At 40.7% G+C, this 27,650-nt stretch overlaps 1 protein-coding gene across 1 annotated transcript; it reads left to right on the top strand.

The window, feature by feature from the left end:
• The first annotated feature begins 474 nt into the window (after window positions 1–474).
• On the top strand, window positions 475–27,388 carry PDXDC1 (pyridoxal dependent decarboxylase domain containing 1). The gene is made up of 23 exons (XM_027743909.2): window positions 475–571; window positions 6,433–6,506; window positions 7,049–7,114; window positions 8,412–8,495; window positions 9,437–9,583; window positions 10,105–10,294; window positions 11,791–11,859; window positions 12,336–12,414; window positions 12,938–13,022; window positions 13,897–13,945; window positions 14,052–14,153; window positions 14,311–14,436; window positions 15,516–15,566; window positions 16,764–16,827; window positions 18,161–18,249; window positions 18,928–19,033; window positions 20,062–20,233; window positions 20,846–20,964; window positions 21,810–21,931; window positions 23,564–23,656; window positions 23,745–23,841; window positions 24,613–24,717; window positions 25,531–27,388. The coding sequence occupies exons 1-23, from the start codon at window positions 551–553 to the stop codon at window positions 25,788–25,790; spliced, it is 2,370 nt and encodes a 789-aa protein (XP_027599710.2). The 5' UTR covers window positions 475–550; the 3' UTR covers window positions 25,791–27,388.
• Window positions 27,389–27,650: the final 262 nt, after the last annotated feature.

The raw sequence follows: 27,650 nt of genomic DNA, 5'->3' as shown, positions 1-27,650 counted from the left end.
AAACCCCCGGTTTGTGTCTTCGGGGGCTGCCCGTAACAGAACCCGCGGGAAGGTGCGCGCTCTCCGCCGGGCTGTGCAGCGTTCCCGCAAAGGAAAGGTCTGGTGCCACCGCAGGCGACAGCGGGGTGACAGCCGAGAGGTTCACGAAGGCTGGAGGCCCGCAGAGCCCTCCCGGGGTCCGGGCGGCCACGACCCAGCACGGCGGGGACTCGAACCCGCAGCACAACGCTCCTGTCCCAGCCCCGCTTCCCTGACCGGGCCCACGGCCACGCGCGCCGCGCTCCCTGCGCATGCGCCACCACCTGTCACCTCCCCGGGACTGTTCCACCAGGCGCCGTGGGGGGGGAGCGGCCGCGCTCTCCCTAATCCCCTCGCGCCGCGCTCAGCGTGGCCGCCCCTCTGTCCCCCCTCTCCCGCGCGGCGCGGTGGTGCGCGCGGCGGGGGGCGGTGCCCGGGCGCAGGTGAGCGCGCGAGCGCGGCCCGCCCCGCGCGGCCCCGTCAGCGCTGCCAGCGTGGAGCGGCCGCGCCGGGCCGGGGCGGGCCCGCCGACATGGACGGGCCGCTGGAGAAGGTCTGAGCGCGGGGGCGGGACGGGACGGGACGGGACGGGATGGGACTGCGGTGGGGCCGCAGCCGCGGGGAGGGGTCTGGGGCTCGGTGCTGCCCCGGCGCTAAGGCGGCTTCGCTTCCCAGAGCCCCCCCGGGTGTGCCGCCCCCCACCCCCCCCCAGCCGCGGGTGTGACCAGCATCCGTGTCCCGGATCGGGAACTCGGGATAACTACCAGGAAATGCTTTGGGAGCGGGGTTTGTGTTTTCTTAAAAAAAAAAAAATGGAGCTTATTTCCTGGCAGGGCGAGCCTTCAGCAGGACAGGAGGGGAAATGTTATTAAAGAAAATATTATTTGACTGGTTTGGTTTTTTTTCCATTTTATATGGAGGTGTTTGCTGCCCTGTGTTTGCTCTGCTGCCCAGTGCGCTGTGCAGAGCAAACATTGGCCGTGTAACACCGTGGGCGAGTGACAGAGCCCGTTCTGCCCCTGTCACGGTGAGTCCGTGGGTGCCCCACGCCTGCGGGACACCCTCGAGGGGCTCCTGCCGCTTGTCCCCCGGCGTGAGGACTGGATCCATTTAGAATAATGAATATTTTGGGTGCTCAGGGGTTGGTAGTGCACGCACGCCCCTCCTTGCATCATCGACTGTACGTTTGGTTTCATGTGAGCTTTGGGATTGCCCAGAGAAGTTTGAATGGGATGTGCTCCGGTAAAATGGATGGTTAGGAAATCCAGGAAGCACCTTCCTCATGTGGCTAAAGGGTTGGTAGCAAAAAAGTTCGATATGCTGCAATCCACGTGAAGAATACGGCGTTATAGAGTATTTGGTGGTCTTTAAAAGCTTAAGTTCTTTACTAGTGCTGACAAAAGTTACAGTGACTGTTGCTTGTTCTGAAAGGTTTTATTTATGAAGTAAAACTTAATCGAAATAGTAGCTTGGAGTATGGTCTCTGTCAAATGGACTCAAAGAGAGTTAATGCAGTTATTTAGAGAAGGTTCATTAGTACATGTCAGGGGTAGTACTGACAAAGTTCTTAGAAATTTGCTTGACTAGTTCATCATAAGAAACAATAAAACCACTGTGTAAGAATGAAATATCTACAGACAGTCCATGTTTTGATTATTTGTATTCTTGATGTAAGGAATAGTCTGTAATGGTGAGGGCCCTACAAAAACTTGTATGTCTGTTTTTTCAATATATGCGGATAGATGTGTATAAACAGTTACCTTTTTTTTTACTTTCTCTCTTTGTTGTATAAAAGTTGTATTCCTCTATATAATAACATGCCACAATAAGATTATGGTCTTGGAGCCACTTGGAGGTTAGTGCCCTCTTGGAATAGTCTGGTTAAGATTGTGGTAAATCTGTACAATTTGCATTTTTTCTAGTCTTGAGTATGAGATGTCATGATAAGTCTTCTCCCTAAATAAATAAATTTCAAATTCATCCAAGATGGGATACATTTATCTTCAGAGAATGTGTGTCCACTTATCTTGTGGTTATTTAAGCATTATCATAACAGATCAGAGACTCTTTTATTTGAACCGTGTGTTCTCTCCTCCTCGTGTTTTTATACATGCAGCTGATTGGGATGCCAGTGAGAAATACTTTTTAACTTATATTCAAATTTGTCACAACTTTGTATTTTTCCTGACCATTTTGGTACAATCACCTAATTAGCTGTAATGCGGTGGCATTGAGTGACTGCAGTCATTAGATTCTTGCAAATGGAAAAAGACTTTTTTTAGCAGATGAGAAACTTCCTGAGAATTGAAGACATTGCACAATAGGACTGCAAGGAAAACCATTGCAGAATTTGACACACAGGTGTGCACACCAAGTCTCATAGTTTGATTTTGAAAATTGACTTTGTTTTATCACACATTTTTTTTGTGTGTTTTTTCTTTTTTTTAATGTATTAATTGTGTGTCATAAGTGGTATAACTCCAACTCAATTTTATCTGAAATCCAGAAATCTTTTTTGGGGTGAACTTCAAATTAAATTCTTCTGGAAGCCTGTGTTAAATCATAACTCTGGCTAACAGAGCTATGCTTTTTAAAATATTTTTTTATACATATATGTGTTTTTTTATTTTGATTTTTCCTCCATTTATATTTTGGTATAAGTGACCAGTTTTCTGAAGGATTTGAACATTTCAAGTTAGGTGACTTTGTCAGTGGTAAAACAGTGTACATTTTCCACTTGTAACTTCTTGCTGTCTCTACAACAGTGTTTTCCCTAAACATGAAAAACTGTTTTGGTTTCTTGCTCAGCCCGTGGCTTTTGTCTTCTGTTACTGTGCTATTTACCACAACATCCTGGTAATTTTACAGAAAACTCATGACAGCACCTGCATGCAGGTCCTGCTGCATGTCAGGAGATAATAAAGCTTCAAAGAGTAAATATCTATAAGCCTTGTGGTGACACAGTGCCATTTTCATTCAAGCCCAACGGTCATGAAATGGCTGCTTTCTTTTTTGTTATCTTAAACTTTTCTTAGCCTGGAGAATAAACACAATATTCTTTGGGCTGAATACTGATATCGTTTGAGATTAATTTAGTGTTGACAATAGTTTTTGGGTTTTGATGGTAAAACTTTCTTTTAGGCAATTAAAATAATGTAGTGGGAAACTCAGGTGTACTTCCCATGAAATAGGAAATGAGCTACACCTCTGAGTTGCTTTGCACACACATTAGTTTATGTAGTGTTTAAAAATCATCCCTTTATTTCATTAGAAGTACAGCCACAGAAATGTAGAATCCAGATTGTAAAACAGTATATGAAGCAACATTTGCATTTAATGTTCAGTCTTATCACAGCTGGAGAATGTCCCCTTATCTTTTCCCCAGCTGCCAAGTGACTCCAAGGTGTGACATAGTGCTCATAAAATCTTTAACAGTTTACAGTTCAAAGTGCTGAAAAAACCAGTACCAGATTGGTTACAGAACAGGGAAGTAACCACAAATCAACCCTGTGCAGGATAACCTCAGTGAATTGGATTAACACATCCTGAAGGCAGTGAATGATAGAAGGCAAAGCAGGTCAGGGTGTGTCAGGGTCTCTCAGGGGCTGAAGGAGGCAGGAGGTGTTGGGAAGCTGAACGGACACCTGGAAGGAAGAAGCTGTGGCTGGTGCCTCCCTAGAGCTTGGGAGGACGTGTCACATCTTGGAACTCGTGTGGTCAAAGGCTCCCCTGACTGTGAGCAGAGCCAGACCCTGCAGTACCAGGGGAAGGACTGAGTGCAGCTGCTTTAACCCCCTCAAAAAGTGTGTTGTCCTGGGGTTCAGGAGGTGATATTGAAGAACTCATCCACCAGTCGTTCTTAAAAACTGTTTAAGACCATGAAAAAAGTATTCAGTTTATTTCTGATTGGATTCTGTACAAACTTGGTCTCATTTACAGACAAAACTAAAGGAATATACTACTTTATTATGGCATGTTATTAAGGTGGGTTCAGAAACCTTTCTTAACTAATTGGTTTCTTGCTGCAACTCTGCCACACCTATTTCTCTTGCTGCTTAAAATAAGCAGATCTCCTGCTTCCCACCTCCATGCCCTTACTAATGTGAGCAGAGGAGGAGCATATATATATATATATTTATATATATGAAATTCAGCATTCAGCAGTAAAAGGTGGGCTTTTTTCTCTTCCCATAATTCAAGGGAGAGCTAAGTTGCTGTATATCCACTTAGCAATTGGAAAAATGCAGAAGGGATTCATTTCCCAATTAAGCCCACATTGGAATTCAAGGACTTTCTGGATTTCATAGCATTTTTTGGAGCTTAGTGCATCTTCTTAGGAGTTTTGAAGCTGTATTTTATGTATTTACTCTGCCAGCTTACTGGCAGGAGGGTTTCATGGGTGAGTAATTATTAGTGAGGCAGGATGAGTAACAGGTGAGCGTGTGTGGTTTGTAACATATGATGTGAATTTGATGTTGGTAGCAAACAAAAGCAGCTCAGAGCCCTTTCTGTAAAGCCTCTGCATCTTGTGTCCTCATCTACAGCAGAGCTGTTTGAATACTGGCACGTGATGCTAAGGGAGGTTCAAACAAGTAACTGCCTTCCAGCCATTGATCATGTTTTATGGCAGCCTGAATTAAATTATGTGAGATAATCACAATCAGCAAATTAGTCTTGTCATTTACTCGCTTAAGGGCTCCCAGGAGGAAAACTGCTTGTTTTTTTTTTCCCTGAACTTCTTTTCAGGTTTTCTTTGATGCGGTGCAGCTCTGGAAACCACTGCAATTGTGTGGAAATATTGCCAAAGATTGTATTTAGGTTTTTCTTTTAGCTATATATATTGTATTCTCACTATTGAATGCTTGCACTGTGTGTGGATTTTTTTAATCCTTGTGATGAGGTCTTGAACTGTTTGTATTTGTACTGCTTTTTCACTCAGAACTAGATTAAGTTTTGGCCTTCAGACCCAGTGGATTTTGTAGAAGACTGAAGTGTAAAAACCTATTTATTGCTGAATGCTGAGAGTTCTGGTGGGCAAATATTACTCAATATTTGCACTGTTCTTTTGTTCCTCCCCCAAACATTTGTTACTGGCCACTTCTAAAGCCACAGGATAGAGAGCTGTCAGCCTGGGTCTGATCACTGTGCCCATGCCTGGCTACTGATTCTTTCAGCCACCAACCACTTGCTATGATATGAGTTAAATCTCAGAATATTTTGGTAAAAATAGTCTTTGAACATATGGTAGCTCTCAACTTTTTTTGTTGTTGTTTTTCTGTCAGTCCTCCAGATGAAAATAGTGTAAAATCTTCATTTAAATGAATCCCACTACCTTCAGTGATTAAATTTGCTTTTGTGTCTGCATCTACATGAGCAAAGGCATTTGCCTCTGGTGCATGTGTTCCATCAGCAGTGATGGAAAGTTGGCCTGTAGGAATAATGCTGCTAAAATAACATAGCAGACAAGCTACTCTAGATCCCTGCAGTGGGGATAGTTCAAATATATGTTCAAATATTAAACTTGTTTGGGATTTTTTCTTTAAACAGCCCCCACCCCTTACCCTGGTACCCCCCAACCTCAGCAGCCTGCAGGGGGAACTCCCAGAGGCTTTGGTGGGTGGGCTGATGGCTTGAAAAAGGGTTGGTGTGGAATTTATGGAGGCTCTGCAGAGGCAGGGAGAAGAGACTCTAACAGGGTCACCTGAGTATCTCAGGGTTCTCTGCTGTCTAATGTGAGAGGTCTTACCAGTGGTGTTGCCTTCTACCTTCATGCTGGGGCATATTGATTTTTCAAATACCATTCAATATTGATCACTGTAGGTAAATCAGACTCTGCCAGATGACACCTTTCACATTCTTTGGAAGCTTCAAATGGCATCTTTGGGATTTACCCATTTAAATGGGTAAATGTTCCTGTCCAGATCTCCTGTGTCAGTGCCACAAACTTCTGTTAGGCCTCTTGGATTAAAGTTCATAAAAGAGACTTCTTCAGAGCAGAAGCAGTTCTTTGGGAAATGCTGCTTGCTTGTCTTTGAGGTGATCATTGGTTCAGGGGAAAAAATAACTAATATGGTACATACTTTTTTTCTAGTTCAAGCATTATAAGGAGCACTTGAACATTTATTTGTCTGAAAAAAAAAATCTGACTTTCCTTGTGGAGAAAAAGATTGGATCTATCAATAATAAAATCCACATCACAGTTGAGTTTTCTGTTGGTTTATTTTAGGTTAGTAGGATTTTTCTCATTTTGTATATTTTGACTTCAGGATATTCAGCATATTTTAAATTACTATTTACAGGCTTATTAAAAGAATCTGGCCAGTGCATGAATTTCTATTGAGGATGCTGTGGGGACAGTAGTAAGATAAATGGTTTTTGATCTTTTCTTAAAAGTTGTTTTCTTTTTCCTGAAAGATGGTTGACCCTACTCTGGCAGAAATGGGAAAGAACCTGAACGAAGCCATGAAGATGCTGGAAGACAATCAGAGGTACATGCAGAGGGTATAATACAAACCCAGCAGCTGTTTGTGCTAAGGGGAAGGTTATTGGTGTTGCTGGCATTAAGCAGAAAAAACCTCATTTTCTTAGTAGTTTAAGGTCACATTGCCATTTTGAAGCTTACACCTCTACAAATCAGTGTTGTTTCTCAGATGATGGGATTTTTAAAGTAAATGTACGTATTTTTATGCATGTTCTGTAGTATTCAGAATATGTCCAGTGAGCCTGATTTTTCAGAGATGTGAGATTTTTTTTATTATTACTGCAGTGCAAGTAATTTTTAATTAGTGTATGTATGAGACTTCTCTGTAAGCTTTCTGTTTAAGAACAAAAACCCAAAACTTAGGAACTCTTTAATTCAGTTTGAGCTAAACTTTTGTGTTGGTCTCATCTGATTTGTTTCTGAACCTGTTGTCAGTGAAATAGATTGCAAACATGTCAGTATGTATCTCTGCAAGTCAAAGTCAGTTACTTATTTGATGTTATAAAACACAAACTAAATGCATAGTTTATTCTTGTGTCTTTAACTTAGAAAAGTGGAGGAGGAAAATGAAAAGAAATATGCACGGAAGGACATTCCTGGACCACTGCAAGGCAGGTAGGCAGCAAGGATTTTTAGATAATGCTCTTTTCAAAATCTGTAAAATATACATAGCGTGTTTGTCTTCCAGGCAACTTTAGTATTAATCATATATCATATGTAATCATTAACTGTAGAATATACTGAGTTGGAAGGACTCATCAGGATCATCGAGTCCAACTCCTGGCCCTGCACAGGACACCCCAATGCAAACATTAACATTTTCCAGGCATTATTAATAAACTTTTTCCCATAGTCACATAGGGGAAAAAATAATTTTATCATCATACCAACTATTTCCATACTCAGGGAGAAAACAGAAAGAAAGATTATTTGTCCTTAGTTACTGAAATTGTGAACTCTTGGAATCTGATGAAGTATTGATGCCTACAGCTGTGGTTCCAACTCAAAGCAAACATAAACAAACTTTTGCTATTGAATTAAAGCACCTGGATTAAAAAAAACCGCTGAGGATGATAAGAGAGAAAACCTTAAAACCCCCAAAACCACAAAACAACCCCCCCCCACCTTTTCAGTACAGCTGTCTTCAAAAATTAAACAGAGCTCTTGTGCATGAGACAGGTAAGGCCATTGTACCTGAAAATTAAGATGTAAATTGATTGTGTCCTCTTTGGAAGACCATCCTGCAGGAGCTCAGGTTAGCAGTACAGAAAGTATTGCAAAAGCTATTTAAGTCTTTAGTGTACAGAAGATAAACCTGGTTTTGAGTGGAGACACTGAATTATCTTTTCTACGAATAAAAAGCAATTTCAACACTCAGAGGGTGAGTTCTTACATTACTGTAAATTTTAGCTGAAATTATAAAAGGTGAAGTGTTGTGGATCTTTCCCAGTTTCACCATGTTAGAGTGCATCATGTCAGGAGTCTAACATAGCTTCTATTTGCCAGAAACTGATATTTGTGGGTAATTGTTTAAGAGATTGCTGAGTTATGAGCTGAAGCTGGTTCACGTGAAGAAAAACGCGGATCCTCAGATACTCCTTTCCTTTGCTCTGCAGCAGCAATGCAATGTTGTCAAGTCAGACTTTTCAGTCCAAGTGTTCAGATATCAGAAGATTTGTTTTTCTGAGTCTCCTACAATAATTGGGTACAGTTTTGAATTCACTGATTCAGCATCCTCATCTGTGTGGTCTGTTTTTCTGAGAGCAAGGAGCCGTTTTTGTTGCTGTTCTCGACATTCAGCAGAAGTGCAGTGTTCATGTCTCGCTGTGCAGTGTCCCACGTGGCCTCTTTTAGATGCTGGGCCTTACCTTCCTTTTTGTTTTTTAATGTGGGTTTTGTTTTCCTCTCCCAGTGGCCAGGATATGGTGAGCATACTTCAGTTAGTTCAGAACCTAATGCATGGAGAGGAGGAAGAGGAAACTTCTCAGTCCTATCGGTAAGGCCAATATCAATTACTGTGTGTGGAGGATACCTGATTTTATTATGTCCTGATTATTATAGAGCTTATACATTAAAGTATAAGTTCTATTATGTATAAGTATATATAATTTCCATATATATTTAAATATTAAATATTTTCAGGTGTAAAATATGGTGCAACCAGGTAACTTTTTGATGGCACCTTACTTTGTATAATGAAGCAGAATGATCCATGAGGCTTGGCTTTATTAAAATTATAAAGCTTTCATTACTAGTAACTAAATTGAATTATACAAGGGAGTTGTTTCTGATGTGACAGCTCATTTTTTCTACTTTCTGAAAGTTGTTTTAAGTCTGAAAGTCTTCATGCTTTGAATACAGATAATTTTTTTTACCATGTATCTCTGCAGATTTAGAAATAAAATTTGTTTCCATTTTTCTGTCAAATGGAAATAATGCTAACTAATCTGCAGAAGATAATTGAAAACTTAATATCTGAAGAACATTTTGGGGATTAAAAAGACACTTAAAACCCACAAGAAAAAATAACCAACAAACAAAAACCCCCCATGAAACAAATAAAAACTGTGCCTCTAAAACTATTAAGTCTCCTGAGTGTCCTCTGCGTGGGGAGAGAGAGGGTATGTGTTTGATGCACTTTAAAGTCCCAATGCAGATAAGGTGCTTAGTTCCAGCTGGTGTTGGCTGATGGGCTCAAAGGCAGCTGAGGTGTTTCTAGGCCAAGTGCAGTGCAAGAGCTTCTGTGTGCACTGGCAGTTCAGTGTGTAATGCACAGTGGCAGGAGGGTGACTGTCATCCACTGTGCTTCTCTCTGCTAAATATTTAAATTGCATGTCAAGGAATTCTGCCACTCTACATTAAAAACTCATAAATCTAAATTTACTGTAATGTCCCTGGCTTGTATTTCATTGGCAGTTACTCTGCTCTGCCTTGCAGACTCCAAAATGTTGGTGAACAGGGTCACATGGCTCTACTGGGACATAGTTTGGCTGCTTATATATCTGTGCTGGACAGGGAAAGACTGAGAAAACTTACAACAAGGATCCTTTCTGATACTACTCTCTGGCTCTGCAGGCTTTTCAGGTGAGTCCCTGGGAATAAGTTATGTGTGAGTAGGTAATGATGATTGTTTAAAAATGGACTAGGGGTGTCAACAGAAGAACCAACACACTGTGCCACAAGCTTACAAATATTTGAAAGGTCTGAAACACAGCCTTAACTTAGCCTAAAGAATGTCAGGTTGCATTCTCTTTAAAATTAGCAGTCCAGAATTTACATATATATTAACACCAGAATGAAGCCTTTAGCGTGCTTCCTGCTGCACTCTACTCTTAGTAAGCAAGGTTTTGAACTGTGTAAAGGCAATCTTAGGAACCTAGATGTTTTTCCTTTCTTATTCTATCTTTGTGTCTAAATGAAAACATATACTAGGCTCATTGTTTAATCTTGGCCTGTCTTATCGAAGTTGTCTTCTAATCTGCTTTAACCTGGGAAAAGAGAAGGGTTTGTTATCATTTGTCCTCCACTGAGCTCCTTTGCTGGTCAGTGTTATTTTAGTCACTAGACTGGTTTTGTTGGTCATATTTTCTTGGCTTTTCTTGCAGGTATGAAAATGGATCAGCTTATTATCATGAAGATGATCGTGAAGGTCTCCTAAAAATCTGTCGCCTCGTTATCCACACGCGCTACGACGATTACACAATAGAAGGGTTTAACGTGCTCTGTTCTAAGCAGCCTGTCATATACATCAGTTCTGCAGCCAGAACAGGCCTGGGCCAAGCTCTCTGCAATCAGGTAAAGTCAATCAGTTGGGGATTTGGCTGCAAGCAGAGCTTGCAAGTAGGTCTGGGAAAAATACTTCCAGTTTTCATTTACTGCCTGTGTTTTGCAGCAGCATTACAGTGGGAGGAAGAGAAATTTTCTGCATATTTCCAATGAAAGGATCCTATGTGGTAACTTTTTAAAAAATGAGTGATTGTTTCTACATTGCACTGTGCTTTACATAAGATGTTGGCCGTGGTGCAATAGACCTGAGCCCAAACACACTGAATTATTGCAAAATTAGTACTGAATGATGCCCCTATACTGCTATGTTCAATAAATATTTATATTTTCTTAAAGAAACACTGTTGAGGGAGGAGTAGGCTGTGCTGATGCAATTTCAGAAGGTCTTGTTTGGGATAGTAAGATTACCCCCACAACCCAGCACTTTAAAGAAACCCCTTTTCTCCTAATTATGCTTAAAACTTACTGGTTTTTCCAAGTAGTTCTTTGCATGAGTGTTTGTAGACTTAAATGAGCTAATTGAGCCATATACAGACTTTCCTATGGCCTATCTAACATTTGGTGCACTGGGGATAGTTTTCAAACACAGCGTGCACTGAAAGGAAGAGTCAAGTTCTTGAGGCCTTTGGTTTTCAGACCCTTGGAAATGGCTGGCAGAGGTACTACTCACAACTCAAAAATGTGGACTGCAGAGAAGTGAAAATGGTATCATAGATGGAACTTGTCTCAGCCAAAATTACTTGGGAAGTAGGTGGTAAAAGTTCATTGAGTAAGTCAGTGTCCTTGGTAAGCCAAATGCTGATGGAAACTTTTTGATACAAGAAAATAGTGCTAAGGATCAGTATTTTGGGAGCCTTTTGCCTCTGAGTATAGAGTAGATTCTGCTGGTAACACTGGTGCCTTATCTTTTGTGTATAAGGTTACCTGGCCACAATTAGGTGATCACTGAACTTCAAAGTGATAACATTTTATCTTCAGTTTTGAGAAGGAATGTATATTGTAGTGCAGGCAACTGGAACAGAGTTATCAGACACTAATTCAGTCTCTTTTAGATGAAAGGACAAAAGTAAACAAGTCTGTAACTGTAGTTCTCTTATTTTGCTGAATCTTCTGTTCGGTGATGGGTAGGAATGATCAGCTGGATTTCACTTGTTTAGTGATCTTTGCTCAGTAGTGAAGTGACTGTCACCTTCCAGTGGGACATGGCACAGAGCACACGTTTGCTTGCAGGATATTGATTGCAGGGGTGCCCAAGTAAAGGGCTGAGTTTAGGCCGTTGTGCAGGGCACAGGGATCTCACTGAAAAATCTGAGTGCAGCTGAGACCACTCAACTAAAAGCTGACTATTGTTTTTCTCTGCTATTAATTTGATTATAAGTTTTAGCAGGAGACTTACTTTATAACATAAATAAAGGTTTCTATTGTCGTACTGGTTTCTGTGTATTTCTGTGAACACAGGAAACGAGTGTTTCTCAGTGGCTGAAATTCCATCATTTTTATTGCAGCTGGGGTTGCCCCTTTCCTGCATGTGCCGTGTGCCTTGTAACACTATGTTTGGATCTCAGCACCAAATGGTAAGTTTGTCTTTCCTAAGAGCTCTTTGGTTATGCTTTTTTTTTTGTTGTTGTTGGCTTTTTATTTTAGCCTCATTAAATGAATGTCAATTATGTCGTTAGGAAAAGCTTGTTAACATACTTTCACCCTCTAAGTCTTCTGTTTTATAGCTGCACAAATCACAGATGGAAGTTTTCTAAAAGCAGCTTGGATCCTGGTCTTGTAATTTGCAAAATATTTTTAATGGTATTTAAGTAAGGTGCTTTTTAGTGCAAGATTTCTAAACCACAAGTACTCAGAGGTACCTTTACAAACTACATGATGCATCTATGTTGTATTTTTCACAAGTGCTTTATTTGACCTTCAGATTATTTTGCCTTTGAGAAGAAGAAGCTGCAAGCCACAATCATGTCCATTTCTATTTTTAATGCATTTTTCCACTTCAGGAGAAACAATTTGGTGTTTGACAAACATATTGTTTTCTTATTGATAACAGGATGTTGCTCTGTTGGACAGAGTGATTAAAGATGATGTTGAGTCTGGAAAACTGCCTTTGTTGCTTGTGGCCAATGCTGGTAAGTGCTATGGACAAACAATAAAAGATAAACCCTGCTATTTCACAAATACACATATAATATAAAAATAAGAATATATTTGCTTAAGCAGCTTAGTGGTTGCATATCAAGAAATATCTTAATGACCACACAATAATTATGTGTCTAGAGGGGTTTTTATTTAGCTGATTTTAAGTTGGTATACTGCTGCAGTTCTGCTCACGTCAGTTGATGTATTAATATGACTATAACTTATTTTAGTGAGTGCAAATCTCTTGTTGAAAATCAGTTTCACGTTAACTCTTCAGAGTTTTTTGATGGATGTGCCATCAACTTTAGCTTGAAAAATTTCCTTTTTCTTCTAGTTAACTAAACGCAACTGCTCGTGAACAAAATTTGCCCTAAGTACAAGTGATGGAGGTGACTGTTACTTGCTTTGCACTTGGAAAAATATCTGAGATGTTAACCAGTACAAGAGGTGCTTTATGCAGAGCCCTGGTTTGCAGGCTGACCCTGTGTCATTCCCTCTCCCTGTCCAACCCAGGCACTCCCGGCGCGGGGCACACGGACAAGCTGGGCCGGCTGAAGGAGCTCTGTGAGCAGTACAACATGTGGCTCCACGTGGAAGGGTATGGGACTGGGAATTTATTCCTCTATAGCTGTATTCGTTACAAAGTCTTAACTAATTCTTAGCACATAATTTTACAGCTAATCAGCTGGTAGGGAGCCACAGGGCCAGCTTTATTTTTGTCATATTAAGCGTTTTATATGGTTATAATTTGGTCGTTTTGAGATAGAAATTGATTTACATACATAGGAAGAATTAATTGGAGAGGTTAGTTCAAGATAGATTAGTGATTGCTTTTATTCATATGGTAATCTTATCTGCCCTTTCTTTGAAGAGCTTGAAGTGTGAATTAAAAGACCTTCTAGGCCAGGGAGGCCTGAAAGACCTTCTAAGTGAGGGAGGACGTTCTACAGTGATTATTGAGAATGAGAAGGGAGAATGAAATGAGTGTGGAATAGATGACACTTTATGAAGGTTGTCAAGAAGGCTGCAGCAAGTGCAGTGTGCATCATAACTGAGAGGAGGATCAAACCAAGAGAAAATGAAATTCCAGGAACTCAGACAATGTTGGTGAAGACTCCAGTGCTCCAAGATTGAGCCTGGAGTAGAGAGAGTGTTTCTCTTGGTTCATAGTATAGTGTTATATTTCCATACTATTTATTTCTGATACGAAATTGATGCTAAATTATGAGTAGCACTTTAGGGGATGATTTCCCCAAAGGTTGGACGGAAACACTTTTAGATTGAAATGGATTTTTACTTTTGAATTTTCAGTCTTGGAATACCAAGTAGCAACATCTACTGCCTTGTTAATGAAAAATATATGAACAAAAATTACCTCCTTTTACACATCAACATAGAATATTTAAACTGCAGATTAAAATGCTGTCTGTTAATATGTATTTAATATGTTCTAAACCCACTTTTTCTTTCAGTGTGAATCTGGCAACTTTGGCTTTGGGTTATGTCTCCTCTTCTGTACTGGTATGTTTACTCTAGCTAGAAACTTAATAATGTGCTCTAGATTTTAAGGTCATGATCTAATGAAAATATATATGGCTTACATTCTGCTTACTGTAATAAACTTCAGGCAGCTACAAAATGTGACAGCATGACTCTTACCCTGGGTTCCTGGCTGGGGCTCCCAGCTGTGCCTGCAGTGACACTCTACAGACACGAGGATCCATCCTTGGTAAGTTCAGCTTCTCAGTCAAGACCCTGAAATCTTGATTTTGATCACGGCGTAGTGCCTTGTTCTTGATAAACATCTAAATTATAATTTGCAAAAGCTGGCAAAAATGGCAGCATTGAAGAGAGGTTAATAGTGTTCTGTTCATTTTCCTCCTTAGTCCTTGGCAGCCGGGCTGACATCGAGCCAGCCCGTGGAGAAGCTCCGTGCCCTGCCCCTGTGGCTCTCCCTGCAGTACCTGGGCCACGATGGCATCGTGGAGAGGATAAAACACGCCTCTCAGCTGGTGAGCAACAGCTTAGGAGTGTGTCCTGATAGCTGGCAGTAGATCCCTTTGATGACTGGGATGCATTGTAGAAGAATCAACTAAAAATAGTGTAGTTGTTGACAGCAGAGCACATTGGTTCATACTGTTACACACAAATGATGAAAGCAGAGGAGAGTGTTTGGGGGAAGGATGTGCTTTTACTGCTAGATTGTATTTTTTTTAATCAAGACATAATCAGTCTTTGTTCTTTCTAACCAGTGAAATAACACAGTCACTTCCTTTTTTTGTCACTTCTCTTAACTGTTTTTGCTTGAAAGCTGTTGAGAGAAAGGCTTTTTTATTTTTCTACTCTGCTTGGTATCATATTTATTTAAGTAATAGTAAATTACTTTTAGGAAGAAGGACTTCAAAACATTTCTTGAGATGCAGTGGGAAGTGCACTATTTTTGAAATTGAGTCCTTACCTTAGTAAAAATAAGGTCCAGTATAATGTGTTAGTTACAAAATGTGTTGTTTACATACAAAACACTTTCTTAAAGGTGCAGCACATACAGAAAATCAAAGAAGGGCAAAATGGAAATGAGAAGTCTCTGTAGTGGTTAGTGAAGAAGCTCTTGGCATGAAAGACCTAAAAGAGTGAGAGAGTGTCATTAGTCATTAAGATTTTGTGGCATCTAAGATTGATCTTAGTTTTTATAATAGTCTATTAATAGTCTTAAACCACAATGTAAGAATGTCTTTTGTAAGAGGAACACGTTAGGAGGCCACCAGAACCAGTGGCTCTGAGAGCTTTGAGAAAGTTAATTTTGCTACAGCACTGCTTTAGTTGGTCACTGGAGTTGTAACATCTCTGGAACTTTGTCAACAAATACACCAAGACTTTATTTTAGTGAAAAATCACTCTGTAGTCAGTGTCCTACTAGAACCAGACAATATTTTTCTCTTACATTCTAAATTTACAAATAAAAACTGGATGAGTCTCTGAGGTGTTGTAGGGGTTTGTTCAAAAACAGGAAGTTACTGTTTTTCAGAATAATCTTCAACTTCTAAAACTGTGTTTCTCTCATTTTTGTTCCCCCTCTGCTGTGGTCTTCTAGAGTCAAAGGCTGCTGGAAAACTTGAAAAACCTGGATTTCATTAAAACTTCGGTACAGTCTACTTCTAATGCTTTGGTTATATAGCTTAGTGTTTGTTAAATATAAGAATAACTTTGACTAAAATAGATATTTAAAAATATTACTTAAACCATAGCCATTGTTTTGAAGATGTTTTCTGACCAAGTTCAGTGAAATGTTTGTGTGTGACCTCTAGATTGTGTTTGTTCCACTGCTCTGTGCTCGTGCTCTCAGGAGCTGACAGAGTAACATCCAGAAGTTGTGCTCGGAAGTTGATTTAATTCCATTTAAAACATGGATTTTCTCAGTAATACATCTATGAAACCAGTTTCCATAAGTCTCTTTCATATATTCTGTCTGGATCTTACCCTGCTGTTGAGATCATCCTGAGAGCCCTGTGAAATTGTCTGCAAAAATTATCCCAGCTGAGGTTTTTACACCAGAAATAGCTTTAGAAATTACCTATAATATATTCATTCCAAATTCAGCTTCTGTGAGATGTTCTGTCCAACAGGGTTTGGTGATTTTACTCCCTGCCCCCATGCTCCCAATTTGAATTGACATTTGATGTATAGAAAATGTAGTCAGCTTACTGAGTAAGCTTTAGAGTATTAATGGCCTTGGAAGGTCAAGTTACTGTCTCACTTACCCTTTCCACTTAAACAAATCCTGCATCTTTAGGATTGTGAAATGCAGCCTCAGATTGCCTCCACCACTTGCCCAGTCCATTTCTCCTATCCCCAGGGCAGGATCAATTTTAATCTTATTATTCCTGCTGGAACTTCCTGGATGTTTCCCAATGATTCTGGGGTGATTTCCAAGAGAATTTTTTTAATGTTAATATCTGAAAATACTCAAAACTAAATAAACTTTTTAATACTTACTATAGTATATTTGCTAACAACCATGTTTAGATTTTATACTTTATAGTGCCCAAATTTTAAAGATGCATACCTTAAATGAATACAGTTCTGCCTTGAATGACTAATGATTTACTTTCATATGTTTAGAGATGTTTGCTTCCACTCCTGGAGTTCACTTCCAATACTGAGATAGTGTGAACATTGTTACTGCTGTCAAAACAAAATGCTCTTCTCACACTGTGCATAATAAGGAATTATTTCCTGTATTTTTTAAAGATTTAACACTGTGCATAATAATAAGGAATTATGCACAGTATTAAATCTTTTAAAAATACAGGAAAAAAAATATATATTTTTTTTTTTTAAGGTTGAAGATGAACTGAGTTCACCAGTGGTGGTTTTCAAGTTTTTCCAGGAATATTCAAATAGAGGTATGTGATTTATTGAAAACAGAACAAAACAAAAAAACACACCTCTTTACAGTATTTTAAACTAATAATTCACTAAATGAATCTGAGATAAATGTTATGTAGTGCACTTTGTGTAACATGCTTTTTAAAAGATTGTGAATGCTGGTCATAATCTAGTGGCAGAATCCATACACGTGACAGCTGCTTTTTTTAGATAGACCGCAGCGTTTTAAATTTTCATAACGAGTAATTTTCTGCCTTCTTGAGTGAGGAGAGATTTGCATATGATTTTGATCTTGAGAGCAGATGATGGAAGCCTCTCCCAAGCTGCAGTGTTTGACTGTACTGGTGGGGGAAGCTCTTGGTTTGTTCAGGTTTTCTGTTCCTTTCAAACACTTCGTGGCAGTGGCAAGCACCACGTGTCTCTGGGTCACTGGTTACACTTGGCTGCTGCAATAAATTAAAAACCAGCAGAATACATTAGGAACAGCTCTGGAAATGCTGTCACGGGTATCCAGGAACCACGTGTGTCTCTGAGCAGGACACCTGCACTGAGATGTGCTCCCAGAGAAGAGGATTTTGCCCCCTCAGTTACAGCAGAGGATGTTGCTGTGCTGTTTGTACGTGCACACCCTGAGGGGGGAACGTGTCCATGGCTGAGGCAAAACACTGCCAGAGGAACGTGTGGTTCTGTTGTGAGTGTTGGTTTTAATTGCCTGTGGATTTTTTCTGTTGGGCATGAGGGAGTATTGATTTGGGGTTTGATCTAATTAACAGTTGTACTCACAAAGTAAACCTATTCATCCAGCTCCAGTGACTTGGTGGGTTGCTTTGTGCATTGATTTGAAAAGCTTTCCTAGGGAGAAGTCACCCACCTGAATTACAAGGATGTAAAAGGTCCATTTCTGCATGTTTTATGTTTATAATGGACTCTTAAATTCTTAGTAGCATCTTTGTGTGGCTTAAAACCAAGTAATCATTAAAACTTGATTTAAAAAAAAAAAAAGGCTGAATGCATCAAATTAAATATTGCAGACTGCTGTGACAGAATTTTGCTTTGTGAAAACACTGAGTTTATTTCCACTGGGGCATTTGAACCTCAAAACTCAAAAGTATTTTTCTGAGTTTTTTTAAAAGAATTACATTCAACTCTGTTTTACTTCTAGTATTTATCATGTTCAGCATACCTCTGCAAAGAAGTCCTTGTGGGTCTGGTTGAGGCCCAGAACATGGTGTAAATGTGTTACATTATCTAGGAAATGTAATTGTCTTTTATCTAAATTTTTGGTTGCCTTTTGTTTAATTAAGTAAATAAAAATCCACTTCTGTGACTCTTTTTTATCTTTGGATTCAGATCAGACCTCACATGCTGCACAGGCCTCAACTATTCAGCACCCCATCATAAGCAACGAAAGACACATTTATGACACTTTCAATCAGTGGGTAAGAACTGATGCTTTTCTCTTGAGGGAAAGTGAAGTGACAGTGGAATGGTTCAGGGGTTCATTAGGATTTATAAACCCTTTGTTAGATTAGTTTTAAAGTTAAACTAGAAGGTATTTTGGATTTAAAAGATTATTTTGCTCTGAAGCAAAGCTGCTTTCACATTTCTGATTATTTTACACGTAATTACTACTGAAATCATTCCTGCATCTTAAGCTGTTGGCTTTTCTCTTGGTCTTGTGGGAATATATGAAAACTTTGGAATTCTTTTAAACCAGCCAGACACTCTGTTGACAATGTCTGCGTATTCTTGAATAGACAGCCTTATTTTCCAGCTCTGGAGGGTAAGTTGTAGAAACCTGTGCTGTCCGAGAGCTGAGCACATGGCTGGGATGGGTTGGTTGTGCTGTAACCATGGCACACTCAATGGCAGGGACAATTCTGCAGAAACTTATAATTTGTAACAATTGTAGCTTATCCTGAATTTTCTTAATTTTACGGATATGTCAGAGTCATATCCCCAGCAAGCCTGAAGTGTTTTGGTACAGGAACTGATTTTGAGAAATACGGAGAACTCTTTGCATGTGGTTCCCCTGAGCTGTGGGCACAGCCTGAGGCAGGGGCTGCAGGAGGTCATGGTGCTCTGTGTGCTTCTCTGACTGTGCCCTGTTCCTGCAGCTGGGAGAGCAGCTGGCACAGCTGGTTCCTGCCAGTGGAGTGGATGTGGTAGAGCTGGAAGATGAGGGCACGTGTGTGCGTTTCAGCCCCCTGATGACTTCTGCAGGTAACACTCACTGCATTCAACCCCTTGGAAAAGCTGGCATTTGCTGCAGGATTGTACACCAGTCTCCTGCTGTAAAAGCAGGGGTGCTCAAGAAACTCCTCCCCTGTGGTGAGGATTTTCTCACAAACAAAACAAAACTGTCTCAGTTTTATCGTTCTGCTGCACCTTGGCACCGGGTACAATGGTGGTGGCTCAGCTTTGTGGGTGACATTGCCTCACCACCTCTGCAGAGAGAGACTTTTACTGGTTATTTTTTAAATTCATTAGGAAAAGCAAGGGGAGAAGCTGTTTGCTTCTAACAGTTACATTCCTTCCCTGAGCTGCTAAACACCAGATGCCTGACCTTTCTACCCAGGGGCTTCAACACTGCAAGGTGCTTATGTTCAAAATATAGCTACTTTAGTAGAATAATTATTTACTAAATCTGTGGGGTTTTCTATAATTATTGGTTTCCAAAACCTGTGTTTTGGAAAGTGTCTTAAATTTCATGTTTAAGCCAGCACTGTTGTGCTACTTAGTTTAGCCTTGGCAGATGCACAGTGCAGTTTGTGCAGGGGCTCAGGGTGATGCAGTATCTCCTGTTAGCTTGTGGGGGGGAGTAGCTCATGTGAGAGGGTCCTAGTGTGCACTGAAAAACAGATTTTAGAATAAAATGACTTGGTGATGCTGTGATGTTTTGTTTCAAACCAGCATGGGAGCTAATTCGTGACCAGCTAGTCTATGGGAAGAGGATTTTTTTCTGATGCCAGCTACTGATGTAATGAAAAGGGATATTGTAACATATCCTTATTAGTTTGTAACATGAGAAAATCCTTTTTATTAGTTTTATATGAAATCCTTACGTCTTTTAATTTTGATGTATCAGGGGATAGATAACTGAAGAAAAAGACACAGATCAAGATATTCGATACTGTCTGTAAATTCTATTTATGACTGACTTGCAGAGAGCCTTCTTCACAGATTACTTAATTCAGATATCTCTGTGATGTCCATCACATATATCACTCACTAACACATCTGCTCTTCAGTTTTAGGAACTGAAATACAAGACATTGATCAGTTGGTGGACTGCTTGAAGATGAAGATCCCAGTATTGACAAGCACTCTGCAGCTGAGAGAGGAGTTTGAGCAAGAAGTGAGAAGAACAGTTGGCCTGTTGTATATTGAAGATCTTGGCTGGCCAGGGTTAGGTGTTGTAAGGTAAATTTTTTTCTTCATTCTATATTTGGATAGACTGTGTTTTAACAGGCAGAAATACGTGGTCTCTTTAGTTGTGATCTGGATGTATCATTTGCTGGTTATTATCTGGCTTTGCACCCAGTTGAAGCTTTTGAGGGCTTTATAATGCTATTTAGTTTGATTGTGTTTTTTAAAGAAAAGCTGAAGTGCTGTTTTAGCAAAATCAGGGCACCACTTGTAGCATTGTAGGCAGTTTGTGGCTCTGTTAGAGGGATATGTTATGTGCAAGTGCATCCTCTTTTCAGCCAAGGGTAACTTAGATTTTTATCTGTAATGGCACTCACTGATATGCTGAATAGCACTTGGAAAAAAAACCTCCAAGTGCCTGTTGTGATCCTTTGGGAAGGCTTCTGTATAGTCAAAACAGTTCAAGTATAATCAATATATCAACTAGAAATCTATTGAGTTTGCAGTAGCAGACTTGCCCCACCCCAGAATCTCTGTTTACAAACCAGTAAACTTGCTGATCTGAGCTGTAACATTCATAAAATACAGGAATTTATAGAAACATGCTAAATGTGCAGGTATTTTTGTATGTACTGTAAAGTAAAATTACTATTTTTTGGCTTGAAGGTACAACTACCACAGTGATGAGAAGAATGATGACAAACAAGAAAAAGAACTAGAAAAAATCAATACAGAACTTCTGAAGAAGTTAAATGAACTGGAGTCAGATCTCACTTTTTCTTTGGGTAACTGCACTATTTAAAAAACTTCTGTTCAAGCTAACAGTCATTGTCCTAGCTGTGTTAGAATGGTTTGATAGGTCATTACAGTGCAAAATTAGCTGCTGCCTATGTGGTTACTGCACAAAGAACATCTGTAACTGTTTGTTCCTCCCCCCTGTTTCAGTTGGGAAGTGTTCACCAAGTGAGCAAGGTGCACTGTTCCCAGAAGTACTTCTGAAAACTGATTTATGGGCAACTAGACCAAGAAGAGTTTCCTTGTCAGAAAGACTAAAAGCTGCAGTGTCCCTCTGTAAACTCAGCCTTCTCAGGTTGTGCTGGATCTAGTGAAAAGCAGATCTCATTCCAAACCCACTGGCACTGACGGTTTCACTGCTCTCTGTAGCTGGATTAAAAGCTTCAGATGACTTTTGTGATAATTAGCAACACTCACATTTACACAGTGCCACATGACAGCTGCAATAGCATTAATGTGCTTACTCAGAACTCTGATCTTTTTCCAGTCAGCTTTCAAGAATTAAGTGCCCTATGGATGTGGAACCAAGTAAGCTGTACATGGCAAAAAATTAAGGAGTTTGAAGCATATCTAACACTGATATTTATAATACACTCCTTGACTGTATAAAATACCCACTGTTTTTCTTGCTCAGATTATGTTTTCTGTCTTTGAAAACCTCCAGGGCTGAACTTTTTTGGTCTACATAATTTATACCCATGCAGATCCTGCCCTTAATTACTGAAGGGTGTGTGTGTATTAGGATTTCCAGATTGACACACATGAGTGTTGCAGCCATTGCAAGATTGTGCCAGATTTGTACATCACAAAGACTTGATTCTCCCTGTGCTCACAGGTCCAGAATTTGGGGGGCAGAAGAACTGTGTTTACATTGGAATGGTCACGGAGGATCTGGATGTGTCAGAGTTGGTTGAAACCATTGCAGCAACAGGCAGAGAAATTGAAGAAAATTCCAGAGTATGTATTAATAAGTCACAGAATATTTCAGTACCCTTTTTTTTCCCCTTTCATATTGGCTTCAGGACATGGTTTTGTTCTTTGTGAAAGTAAAAGTTGTACTCGCCCATAACAGTCTTATTCACTGGGGAAGGAGTGTTTTGTTACAGATGGTGATATCCTGAGGATGTCTGGATTTGTGTTCATGGTCCTGTGTGCAGTAGTTTTAATGAAAAACCTCAGTGGTACTGAAATAGACTCATTTAGTCACTAAAATTTAGGCTGTCAAAAAACAAAAGTTAAGGTGGGGGTTGATTGTGAGCTGGTGTGTCTCTTCACTGCTTGATATGGTGGGATTGAAATTCTTTATATACCAGTTTTAAGATAAAACTGTGCGCTAAAATATGTGAAAAACTCTAAATTGGTGGCTTTAAACCAGAAATTACAAATAATCTATTAAAGTAATAAAGCTGATGATGGAACTCCTATTTGTCAAAGCATTTACCTGAGTAGAGTTCTCCAAATGTTCTCTGAACCAGAATTCCGAAATGACCTGCATCACAAATGAACATCTGTCCCTTCTTTCCTTTAGTCTTGGACATTTAATTTCCTCACCTAAAAAATAACCAGAACTTCAGAACTCCTTGGCCTGTTTCTGCCCACAGGAATATGTTGCCACTTGCCCTGTTTAGGTGAGGGATGGTTGGTGCAAGAGGGAGGCTTTTAGAAAAAACCTACATCAGTTCCAGCCTTCCCTGAGGACATGAAGTAAATGCAGTAAAAGCCAGAACCAAAAGTGAAGATGAACATCTTGACTAGACCAGAAAACACACTGGTTCTTCCTGGTGCTCCAAGTGCAATTCCCTTGCACTCTATCCTGTAGCCAGTACCTCTGGGTATTGAGCTTTCCGTGGGGGTCAGTTCCTCACTGGCCTCTCCCCCAGGAAGAAGAAGCAACTTCCTCTCTCTCCTTTTATTAAGTGACAGTAACACAAAGTTTGGGCATTTTGGAGGAAGTGCCTGTCTAATCTAGACCTAGTGCAATATTAAAACCCATATAAATATATAGAAATTGGCATTTGTCTTGCCCAAACAAAACTGAGGCTCTGTTTTTTGATTCCTTGCCCCTGCAGCTCTCCCAGTGAACTGCCTGTCCTTTGCAGTGTCAAACGTGGCTGGTGCTGGCCTGGGCTGCCACAGGGACCAGAGTGGCAGCTGTTTATGAAATTAGAAAAACAAAGGGAACCCAGGCTGACATATACCTTGTTAGACTTGCTGTGAGGCTGGTTTAAGTCCCAGGTGCTTCTAGAAACCAAAATGTGCTCTATAAACCTAAAAATTCTTCCCAGATATTCACCTTAGTTGCTGAGCAGGTCTTTGAAGACTTTGGATCACAGGCTCATTTCTAAGTGTTAAGGAAAAAAAAAGTACCCTTCCTGTTTAAAATTACATTCTCTCCTCTGGGTTTATCTGTTAAAAATCCTGCAGTAAGCCTGTACATTCTTTAATTTACAGTCATAATGAAATAGAGATTGTCAAATACTGTCTTAAATTAGAAAAATATCTGATTACCCTGTCTGGATCCTGAAAACCTGAACTGAAAAGACAATTTCAAGTCTGAATAATATATATAATTATTTCTGGCTTTATTAGCTGTTGGAAAACATGACTGAAGTTGTTAGAAAAGGGATCCAGGAAGCACAGCTTCAGCTTCAGAAAGCAAATGAAGAACGACTCCTGGAGGAGGTAAGGCTCTAAACATCAGCTGTACTTGAGATAACTTGTCACAAAGGGGTCACTTGCTCACCAGCCAGTGTTGGGTTGTGCTTTGCAGGGGCTGCTGCGACAGATTCCTGTGGTGGGCTCTGTGCTGAACTGGTTTTCCCCCTTCCAAGCCTCTCCGAAGGGAAGGACGTTCAATTTAACAGCAGGTAGGGCTCGTGCACCTGCACCATGTTACACTGTTCTTGGGGCTGTTCCCAGTTTGATACTGAACTTGCAGCACATTCCTGTGCTGGTTGGATCATGAGTGACATGATCCACCCTCAGGATGTACAAGAACATATTTGTAATTCATGTCTGGTGACGTGGAAGGAGCTGCCTTTAAGCTTTTACATCATTGAATCTGATGTACCCACATAATACTTTCTGAATTTATAAATTTCCACTATAAAAATACTGTGGCAGAATTAAGAATGAATATTCCTGGACTCAGCAGTGCCTGTCACACCTGGCCTGGCTGTCTGTGTGTCTGTAACCTGCAGGGAAGACTTCCTGCTGTGCTTGGGGCCTTTCTGACTCTCAATGCACCACCGGGCAGGTTCTCACAGCAGAGAACAGCCATGTTCCCCTGGGAATGCTGACCCCTGCATGGTTAGATACCCCCTCCATGTGCACTGCTCCATAGCTTGCAGCTGGGAAGATGTCAAGCGCCCAGGGGAGAAAGGAAAAGGGCCTGCAGGGTGTAGCAGTGTTGTGAGTGAGTGTGAGGGGAAACCATCCATTTCTGAAGTGTCAGCGCTCCTGTCCCCGGGTACTCAGAAATGGATCCCCCACCCCGTGGCAGTTTGAACTCAACCAGCACATGCACTTTCAGAAATGTGCATTAACAAGAAGACTGTTACATACCTTACAAATGCAAACAGAAAACTGCTCCAGCCTGGGTTGTAGTCAACTTCTTTTTTTTTTTTTTTTACCCACAGGCTCTCTGGAATCCACAGAATCCACATATGTGTCAAAGGCCCAAGGAACAGGCACCACTCCACCACCCACTCCCACTTCCAGCCTTGCAAAGCAAAGACTTCCTGGTAAGTTTCTGTGTCTTAGTTAAATTTCTAAAACTCGATAAAACATCCTGAGACAGGATGAGCCATGTGATTTTCCATCTTTCTTAATATCTGGAACTGGAGCTCATCTCCTACTGCCTTAAAAACCTTATTGTACACGTGACACAGACCACCACCCTAACCTCTTTTCTCCCCCCAAATTCTTCCTGGGCCTACAGGAAGTTGTTATCCCAGTAGCTGACAACAGTCCATGAAATCTGGAATCTTCCTCTAGAATATTATGAGGTTATTGAGCTTAAAAAACGAGCAAGCAACAAGCCAAAAGTTCTATTTGAAATAAAAGCATAACATCATGTAATCATGTACTTCAGCAACTGCATTTCTATTGCCACCAAATATTTTGTGGACAAAGTCCTTCTAAGGTGAAGATCTGTTAAATCTATGGCACTCTCTGCATAGTTGTATTAGTAATCAATGCTGATCTGATTGGCAGGAAACCCACAGTTTTAACTCACCTTTTGAGCTGGTGGCTTCCAGCCTGTAGTTTTCTATGCAGGTTTTTTCCCTGGAATGACTTCAGTGTGTGTGTAGGCAGTTTGGTTTCAGCTCAGTTTTACCTGTCTCTGCATATACAGGATACAAGGACAGGTGCTTTTACTTTGCAGACCTGTCTCTAACTGCAAGGGAGAGTGTCTATATTTAGGTACAAAGTTGCACCCAAACAAAACCTATTTTTTTGCAGTTGTAGAATTATGACACTTCCTTTGAACTTGTGCACAGCACTGTTTGTGTTTGCTGCCTTCATGGGTGTTGTGTTCTTCAAACACTTTGCAGGTCAGAAAGCTTTTAAAAGGTCTCTAAGAAGCTCTGATGGGTTCAGTGAGACCAGTTCCATCAGCCACTGTGATGACCTGGAGAGGATGGATCAGAGACCCCCAGCTCTATCCCCCAGCCACGAGCAAGGACCTTTGGAGACACAAAAACCAGAGGAGCAGAAGGAGGTGGCACAGGCACAGACAAACACTGAGGACACTCACAGTGACAAATCACCACCTGACTGTGCAAAGGGAGAGGAACAAGCAAGTGAAAGATAAAATCCAGTGTGGATTTCAGACTTTGCCAAGGCAGCCCCTGCCCAGGGAGGCAGGGTGTTAATGATGCATTGAAAATGTGAACAGTGCCACACACTAGTACAGTAATAACTACTGTAACTTATTAACTGGGATTTTGCACAAATATAAATTCCCTCCCCTGGGACAGAGATTTGTCTTATCATACTCTTGTTACAGTTGCTTTAATCCTCTACATGTCGGTGTCACCAAAGCAGTAGTGAAATTTATTAAGTGCTCATAAACATTTGTAAAAACACTTAGCAATTATCCTTCCTGCAGGAATCTACGCATGGTAACACTTGCTAACGAACCCATCAGCCATGCCCATGGTTAAAAATACAGTTGCACCCAATGATTATACTACTACATCTTATAACAAAACCCCCCAAGCAACTGCCAGTTGTTCACCTATTTACAATTCAGTTTAACCTCTCCTGCAGTCACACTACTGCCTTGCTTCCCTTTTGTTACCTTATCCAGCACCTTGCCCAGCAGCCGTGGCGGCGCTGGGAGGGCCGGGCCCGTGTAAATAGGGGGTCACTGAGGAGTGCTTGGCCAGCGACCATTTGTTCTGCTGTTGTGCTTCACACACCCAGCCACAGCCCTGGGTACAGTGGGGACCGAGTTCATGAGTTCTAAGCCTTTTAGAAAGAAATAGTGCCTCTGCATGCCTGACCAGCTCCCTGCTTCCACCCCTGGGAAGGATCACCAAGGCACCGTTGCGTTCCTTTGCACGGCATTGACACCAAATCCGCTCGCACACGTTGATGTGGTGTAACTGGAGTTCTTTCTGTTGTGTATTTTTAAAGATAGTTGTAGTAAAGCTTGAAAAACCAATACATTTGTGACGGTTTCAACACTTATTTTTTGAATAACAGTAACTTACCTATGGTAGGAATTGTACAGACTCTAAAGAAACTATTTAGGTTATTTACAGCACAGCACAACTTCAGAGTGTCTGGGACTACTTTGGATAAATCCAAACCCAAGGTCTAAAAGTGTTTTCCCTCTGGATCATCTTAATCACTTCACTGCAGAGTTTCAGAGCCTCTTGTGGAAAGATCTCTGGCAACACTTGCTTTCCTTGAGTCACCTGATTTTGATGCAAACCATCCCATCCCTGTAGAACTGGATACAAATACTGGGTTTTTTCTTCCCCTCCTGATGGGTATCCATTAATACCATAATGGCTGTAGTGGTCCTGGGGCTTACTTTGATAATCTGAAAAATTTAGGGTTTTTGAATTGTACTGGCACCTGATTTGACTCTCAGCTCCTCAGGCCTGCAGGGCTGGGATGCCACGAACAAGGTTAATTTTGCTGTTGGGGTAATTTATGTAAATCAGTGCAATTTTTCTAAAGTGCAAAAGCAATTAAGTTGACTAGTCTTCCTCCTTGGTTTCTTTGGTGCAATGAAGTATGTTAATAATAAGAGTAATTTGTTGGGGATGAAGTTATCACCACAAAGATTACTTTTTAATGTTTTTATATTTGGAAGTGTTAAATCAGTAAGTTTTGTTGGAATGAGCTTCATTCTTTAGATACTTACCTGAATGTTTCAATAAAGATTCTTCAAATTATCACTCTGGAATTAAGTTCTTGTTGAAGGACACTTCCCTACCTTTCAGCAAGCTCTAAGTAAGTGTGTGCAGCTTCCTTTCACTGTGTGTGCAAAATCACTTTCTGAAGTGCACACCAGTGTAGTGACTCACCTTCTCAGTCTCCAGCACTGCCCCTCTCTACCTGTGCCCATCAAATTACTGCAGTGGAGCAGCAGAGCCTAAACAAAGCCAAATTCTTACTTCAAAAACCCTGATTCCTATGTAAGTAATGCAGAAAAAGC

Source organism: Pipra filicauda, unplaced genomic scaffold, assembly GCF_003945595.2.
Source record: "Pipra filicauda isolate LSUMZ 115617 unplaced genomic scaffold, ASM394559v2 scaffold127_size2900866_pilon, whole genome shotgun sequence".
NCBI classification, from domain to species: domain Eukaryota; kingdom Metazoa; phylum Chordata; class Aves; order Passeriformes; family Pipridae; genus Pipra; species Pipra filicauda.
Note: the sequence above shows the minus strand (reverse complement) of the source record. Positions and strands in the feature narration are given on the sequence as shown.